Genomic DNA, 8084 nt, shown 5'->3' with positions numbered 1-8084 from the left:
TCTCAGCGTGTTTTCTTTTCGCTTTTATGGTACATACAGTAGAGCATACAAATCTCGATTTCCAGTTATCGTTTTCATGGGCGCAACACAAATAAATAATCGGGGAAAGAAATAAAAAAATATAGGGAAAAAACTGAAGGAAAAAATACAATTCTATCAGTAAAATACCAAGTAACCGAATATGGAGAACTCCATATGATGATTAATGACCATTCATAAATTGACAACAAGTTACTCAAGACGGAGACTTGGAGTGGATTTCAGTGATTACCTAGGTTTATTAAAGGTTTTCCGCCTTCTCCGTCGACATGTCTCTTTCACTTTTTAAACGTAACATTTTCAGGAATATTTTGATTTTTAAACAAAAAATATGGCGACTTCGGTGTTTTTTGATCTCGTCAATAGTATAATCTATCGAAAATTAAATTTTGTCTGGCAAACTTGTATATGCGATTGATTGGTTGAGTAGTGTCCTCGAGTCTGTCCGGCAGTGCTCAGTCTCAGTGCTTGAATATCAGTTCCTGTTTAAAAACGCAATTTTCAACCTTTTCCTTTCAAATTTGGCACTACAGCTTATATTTACACGCTCTTATAAATTATATAATCTGTTTCTAAATCGGGCGAATTTCTAAATTCGAGATGTAAACAAAGATGATCCAAAGATTTCCGAAAATAATTCCCGTATCGCCTTCCTCTTGTGCTTTTGTTGGCGCAAACCTGAGCCCGCATGTCTAGCTCAGCGCACGCGCCAATGAGCAGTTATCGGAGTCATGCATTTGTGATGGCCGATTTGAACGTTTAGACATTTCTACTTAGCGTGTTTGTGAGGGGTTTGTATTTGTGTAAACGCCTACCTTCTTTATTGAGAATCCTTGTAGTATTCAATCGCTTTCGTTTGTCATCATGGGAACGCCGCCATCTTCGAGAGAGTTGCGTGTTTGATGGAGAGCGCGAAAAGCCATGTACGCTTTCCGTCAGGCAGAGTTGGTGGGTAAACGCTTCTTGTGTGTCCGAGTGAAAAACGCTCATCGCCCAAACTCTCGATCTAGCCGCGTGTCTAACCCGTTGGATTACCAGTGGAAAGTCGGAGTGATCAGAGCTTGCAATGAAACGGATTTTCACCATCCAGAGCTAAAGGTGGGAGAGTTTATCTTTAGATAGCTTTCAATGATGCGAACAACTGTGTGTTGGCGCTGGTTGGCTTTATCACTGACTGTTCAGTCGACCTTAAAATGCTTGCCGTTTGTTAACTAGACGTTCCTCACAGAGGAAAAATCTCTTTGACGCGGTTTTCTTCGTTTGTTGACAAAAGGTTTAGCAGTTGGATTTCAAGTGCAAGATGTAGCGAAAAACGTAGCCGGTGCTGAATTGTTCGCTCGTTATAATTCACTGATGAATAACAAAACCTCCGTGTACATGCAAGCTTTGTCACAACTATATATCCTAGCATGAATTCGTATTAATTGCTAGTCCTTCTTGCAACTGCACGATCGAATCATTGAAAATTTCGTTTAATGGTTGATCAAGTGATATAATTTGTGTCTTTAGTTTTTGTTAAATTTTATTTGTCTATAATTACTGGTACTAGTACTTTACATAAAAGTGCTTGCTTTCTTACATGAATATGCGTGATCCCGCTTTAAAAAGTACATTCAATGCGCTAATTCCCTAAAATCGTTGTATTTCACCGGAAAGTTTGCATAAGTTTCGTTTCCATTATGACAAAATTCACTTAAACTAGCCTGAGATCGCGTGTCTACAACATTTCGCCGTCTTTTATCATGCCCGATACTGAATAACACATTTTACAGTTCAGTTTCACCCTCTTTTCGGCTTATGATATAAGCTTAACTAATAATTGTGGAAAGATTTCTTCACAATCCTTTTCTTCATAAACTTGCACGCAGCTCTTTTGTTAAAATATCTTGTCGTGAATTCAGACAAAGGCGAACTATTCAAATAATCAAACTAGAATTTTTGCAAGCTCAAATCCTACAACTGCTGTATGCTGAAATGTGGAACAAATATCAGTTCAAAAGTTTCTAAAAATAAATAACTACAGAAAAAGGCCAGTTCTATGCATGGATCCTTGAACAATATTTTGAAGACTCTCAAAATAATATCAAGGAAAGCAAAGCCTGTAAACATATGCTTTCAATGCAGCAGCTACCCTGGAAAATGTCCCTTGCACATTTTATACTGAGAACTTTTTGGAAACATGTCTTTCTTGCTAGCACAGAGTGCGGTGTGCAATGAAAATCAAAAATGCACCAAATGCACACCTTTGCACAAGTGAAACAGCTGAAAAATCACAAAAAAGGTTGTGAGAAATGCAATGAGCTGAGTTTTTAATGTACTGGTAGCATTTCTTGTGCAAGCATGCTAGCATTGCACAGTGGAATCTTGATTTCTTGTACCCTCAATTTTTCAACCCTTACAATAACTCGAACCAAAAGTTGTGTCCCTTCCCTGAGTGTATCGAATTAATGAGTTTGAGTTAGAAATTTTGAGTTAAAGTTAGAAATTTCGAGTTTGAGTTAGAAATTTCGAGTTCAAGTTATGGGGTAACGTTTTCCCAGTTGGTCATGCATAGTGTCGCCCTTCACCAAATGAAAGCTAACCGCAAGCAAATAGGAGTGGAACTAACCGCAAGCAAACCAGAGTGGAGCTAACCGCAAGCAACTCGAACCTCGATATTTTAACTCGAACTCGAAATTCTAACTCGAAGTCGAACTCAACTCAAAATTCTAAATCAAACTCATGAAATGGACAGACCCCCCTTCCCTCAGTCAAACACTTGAATTTCACCCCTGATTTCTCGAACTGCACGATTTTTGAACCAACTTTCGTCTCCCTTGGAGGTTAAACAAATCAGGATTCCACTGTACTTGTAATTTTCATTGTGTGTTGGTAACGCAATTTTATGAAAACTTGCATTTGTATTGCCTGTTTGTAAGCTAGCTGCAATCTTATGTAGTGTACATATTTGAGTGCACTTATCAATGTGTACTCTGGCCAGGCAATGGTGTTGCTGATGTTTTTCATACCAGGTCGCTAATCAGAGCTCACAGGCAGACAATAGAGAAAGAAAGATTAATATTTCCGTTTGTGAAAATAAGGCTTTGATTACTTTTAAGACAAATTTTTTAACACTGTGTACATTGTGCATTAATTTGTAGGTTTTAGTTGAGTACGACAATGAAGAATGGACAACTAGAGAGTGGCTCAAAATACACGATGGAAGCTGGAAGCTATTTTTGGTGGAACAGACAATGGTGTGGACACAGAGACCAGATCCATCAAATCCAAGAAGACCACTCCTGTGGCCAGCTTTGGTAAGGGTGGTTTGATCTATTTTTAAGGTCATTCCATCAGTATTGCTTTGGGTATCCCATACTGCGCATGATTAGTACACGTGCATTAACAAAAATGTCACTCTATACACTTGGCTTGCAAGAAAGAGAGGGAAGGGATAAATCGCTGTTTTCATGCTGAACAAGTAATGCAACCTATCATTTTTCTCTTTTTCTAAGTCTCAGTCACCCTCTTTCTAAAAAAATTAATGAATGTAAAGAAATTTTTATTGTAGAAAAGTTTATAATAAATAATATTCAATGGAAATGTTAACTTAGCCAGTACTCACGATAATATAATTGTGACCTTGAGATCACTGCATGCTAAGAACAAGTTGAATCAGTGGCAATTGAAACTATGTGCCTTAATCATGAAAAATATATTAAATTGTTCCTTGAAGTCGATGATGTCATCTGTCTTCATATTTCACATTTGCTTTCCTCAATTTTTTCTGCTCTCACGAAACGTGAAGTGAACGGTTCTAATAATAATTATAATGTTTCCGAAAGCTGACATTGTGAGGAATTATGTGGCATATTCAAGCTCTTTCTGCTCCTAAACGAATACCAGGACCCCTTTTTTATTTCAAAAAATGTTCCCTTGAGATGAACAACCAACAGGCAAAGTTTGAACGAAAATCTATTGTCAGTTCTATTTCGATGGAATGACCTTAATCAGGCCTTGACATGTATGATTAATATTTGTTCTTTAGCCTATTGTTCATCTTCATGTTAAGGAAGTGACCACCCTTAAAAAGTCTACATGCAGTTCAGACATCAAACTTCTCATGTAGCAAGTTTAGTAGTGTTGGTATTACATGTACTAAGGGTTTCATTAAAATTCGAAGCAGGCAACTTGTTTGAGTGGAGTTATATATGGCTTGAGTGGAGTTAAATATCTTTAAAAAGTTCGGTGTGGAGGAAAAGAAGTAGCCAACTTCTCTGGGCAAAGTAGAGGGAACTAACCAATGCTTTTTATCAGCCATTGTTGCTTATTGAAAAGCACTGTACATGCCTGATTTTATTTATGCAAGCCAGATAGATCTTGGTCTCTGTCAGATCTCTTGATCGAGCAGTCTGGCTTCAAGTGCTGACTGGGTCATTGCCTTGTGTTCTTGAAAAGACACTTTACTCTCACAGTGTCTCTCTCGACTTACACATAGGAATATAAAAGGTCCTGGCAAACTGTTGACAAAATGCTGGGGGTTATCTGCAAGGGATAAGCATCCTTACCAGGGGTAGTAACTACACTCCCTAGTCACTTCATACTGTAACTGGAGTCAGGCCTATTGAAGATGTGCCTTCTGGCTACTCTGATCTTTGGAATTGGGACAGACTTACTTCAGCCAGGCTAGTTAGATTTAGATTAACTATTATTTGTTTATTTCACTTTGTTTTCCCAGACATTTGCTCCCCTTGTTGACAAACATGGATTGAAAGATGAGGAACGGCCAGTTCCAGTGGAGTTTGTAGGAGATCATGAAAGGTAACAGTTGATTCAGTCTGATTGGTTGCTGTTCAACATGTGTGTAAAAAGTCAAGCCAGCAATTACTGAAAAGTCTGGGTTATATAATACTACCGAAACAGGTAGAGTGCGAATTCAAAAACATTCGTAACGGTTGTTTTTGGCGCCAAACGACAATGATCTGCGTCACATGGCTTTGCTTGTCAAATGAAAAAGGTGAACGTACGCAGTCACATTCCTGAACGTTTCATTCAACATTTGATGAAGCTTTCGATGATGGCATTCTCTGTAAACAGCAAAGGCAGGACATTTATATCAGGAAAACCAATAGATGATTGCCTAAGAGGCAGTATATTCGACACGATTATTGCTGATGGCGGCCCGAGGACCACATACTACCGAAACAGGTAGAGCACAAATTCAAAAACATTTGTAACGGTTGTTTTTGGCTCGAACAACAAAGTCAGAACGCAAAGAAATGTAACCACATGCGTTTACCTTTTTCATTTGACAAGCAAAGCCATGTGACATAGATCGCTGCCGTTTGGCGCCAAAAACAACCGAACGTTACGCATGTTTCTGAATTCGCGCTCTACCTGTTTCGGTAGTATCATACTATCTGAATCAAATACAGTAGAGAGTTTTCTGTCTATACCAGCCTGAAGAATGTACAAAAACTCATTATAAAGTGCATATATGTATTAAGACTGAATTGGAATTTGGAGAAAAATGCTTGGGGCAAGGATGAGAACTAGCAACAAACTGGACCCATGTGTGATGCCAGGTCCAGGATTCGAACAAAGGCCACGTTGGTGGGAGGTGAGAGCTCTCAATGTAATAAATATGTGCTGCTTTAAGAGGTGTCTACCTGATATCAATGTGGTAAAATTGACATAGGCTAGTATGTACAGTTCTAGCCTTGTGGCTTTTGATTAAGGCTAAAATTTTAAGAATATGTCTTTGAGAGTGGGCTGCTAGTGACTAGAGACACTTTAATCATATGAAAAAGTATTGATTGCTTTTTTTCTTATTTAATATCTCCAGAGCATTTGTAAGGAGTGACGAGTTTCGACCATATGGCCAGGTATTAGCTTAGTCAGTTATTTACGTAGCATAATTAATGGTACATGCATGTAAAGGTTTTCAGTAACTTCAACTATCGCATTTCAGTATGACACTCTGGCATACCAAGGCGACACATGGCTAACAGGCATTCTTTAGTGTTTCAGCACTTGTTGCACAGCCATAACAGTACATTATTTTGCTACTGACACCCTTCACAGATGTACTGGGTTATGGGTTCAACTGGGAACACTTTACATGAATAAGCAGGTTTCACATTGTCTTGGAATGTTGTTATTATAGGGCTCCTTGATTCTTTAAGCCTTTCATTTCGAATCCATAGTTTAACCTTGAGTTAATTTACATAGCGCCCACATTTTAATCTGGGGGCAAAAGCCTTGTGTATGACCAGTAATAATAATGATAATTATGCTGTCTGCAATTTGTAAAAAGGCGAAACTTGGGATTTTATTTGAACTTGGAAGTGAAAAGATAAACAATAAATTAAAAACCCTAGGTGTAAGACGTACTACTTCCGAAGTAGTCTCAAGAAACGTCTTTGACTCATTTTTAAGCTTAGTACAATGTTACTTCCTGTCATAGATTATTTATAAAGCTCTGAATATAAATAATCCTTTTTTTCCTTTTTTGGACCATTTTCAGGATGACGATGCTCTCCAACCAGCTCTAAGAAATAACTCTGTTGTTATGAATGAATTGCGATCTTGGCAGCGGCTACAGAAATCCCAATCCATTCTTATGGATGGTAATTGCAGAGGTCTTAAGATAATTAATGGGATCAATTCAGTCAGGTGGAACAAGTTCCTGTCTCAGAAACTGAACCTGTGGGTTTTGGCACAGAATTCACAAAGCAGAAAAATATTTCCTGATGTTTATGTTGTGGTTTAAATTTGAAGCCAGTTGAACTTTTATTAATTTTTTTTATTATCTCATGTTCATTGTTATAATCTGAAACAAAAGGAAATAAAAATCAAACTGGTTTGAAAAATTTTAACCAAAGATAAATTTAAACCACAACATTTATACTTGGCTCTTCATGGGTATTTGCATAAAGGACATTATTTCTTGTTACCCTGGCTGAATTTGATTATGTTCGTGGGATTTTATTTTTCATTCTATCTATTGTGGCTATCCTAGAAAAGACTTTGTTTAGTTTACAGAATGATGAGCAAGTTGATTTTTTGTTGTGTAACTTTTTAATTTATAAATAAAATGTAATTTAATTGTATTTTATCTTCTTGTTTTAGGTCCATTCACTCTTACTGGATTTAGAGTCCAAGTGTATAGGTGATTTTTTTGAGTTTTCAGTTGAGTGTTGTAAAATCAAAAGCAAAGAAAACACACTGGTCAATCACAAAAGACTCAGACAATCTATTAATAAAACTAATAAAAACTTGAAGTAATTACATGTAGCTGGTGTGAAGCACGGGAAAAATGTGCACAAATGAGCCACTATTGGTTTTGTTTTTACTTCTCATAAGAAAGGGGGCAAGATTTTTTAACTAATCACTAAGCGTAGTAATGCAAAACCAAAGCAAATGAGAATTACTTCTGATAATCAAGTAAAAACTGCCCTATTGGTAATGAGAAAGTTATCTCATTGTTCGTTTTTTCTGTTTCTTTTTCAGACAAACTTGTAGACAGTGGTTCTCAGCTGTAATAACTGCTCATGACATTATGTCAAGGGTAAGTGCATAAAATGTTTATAATATTTCATACTTGGAGTTACATTTATCCCATATGTACAGTATCACATACTTGCAGTTTCTGTCAAGCTTAACTAACTATTGACCTACTCCTATTACTTTTCAGGAGCTTAGTGTTATGGATGATACAGTATTGCAGACTCATAGAGTCAATCCAAAGCTTATCCAAGTCATTCTTCTTGCAAATGGTATGATGTTTACAATCTGATTGGCTAAGCTGTCATACACTATTTGGTCATTTACAAATTGGTGACATTTTCTTGTTCTCTTAAAATTTGGTCTCATCAACTATCACCCTATATAGAAATCTTTAGCTTCTGATCTAACTGTTTTTAGTTATCCTTGAAGTGCTACATACATGTACAAGCTTGCACATGAATTAAGTTGTTCTGCATTTTGTGTGGAAATAATGTAAAACATAAAATCAATGTCTGGATAAAAGTAATTTAAAAATTAATTTGGTCTGAGCTGCAACA

At 36.9% G+C, this 8084-nt stretch overlaps 1 protein-coding gene across 3 annotated transcripts in view; it reads left to right on the top strand.

Annotated features, from left to right (window-relative positions):
- Positions 1-767: 767 nt before the first annotated feature.
- The window catches only part of LOC144643626 (uncharacterized), a 33285-nt gene continuing 25968 nt past the window's right edge, over positions 768-8084 (top strand). For 2 of the 3 annotated variants that reach the window (XM_078502935.1, XM_078502934.1), the window contains exons 1-8: positions 768-1137; positions 3180-3335; positions 4757-4839; positions 5864-5903; positions 6545-6659; positions 7150-7189; positions 7531-7588; positions 7715-7796. In XM_078502935.1, the coding sequence (XP_078359061.1) occupies positions 961-1137; positions 3180-3335; positions 4757-4839; positions 5864-5903; positions 6545-6659; positions 7150-7189; positions 7531-7588; positions 7715-7796 (751 nt within the window). In that variant the 5' untranslated portion in view covers positions 768-960. The remainder of the gene's footprint in view (positions 1138-3179; positions 3336-4756; positions 4840-5863; positions 5904-6544; positions 6660-7149; positions 7190-7530; positions 7589-7714; positions 7797-8084) is intronic. The other variant, XM_078502936.1, reaches the window with a different exon arrangement.

The sequence above is a fragment of the Oculina patagonica genome, chromosome 2 (genome assembly GCF_052425735.1).
Source record: "Oculina patagonica isolate OP01 chromosome 2, crgOcupat, whole genome shotgun sequence".
Lineage (NCBI taxonomy): Eukaryota > Metazoa > Cnidaria > Anthozoa > Scleractinia > Oculinidae > Oculina > Oculina patagonica.
This window is presented reverse-complemented; position numbering and strand designations above follow the sequence as displayed.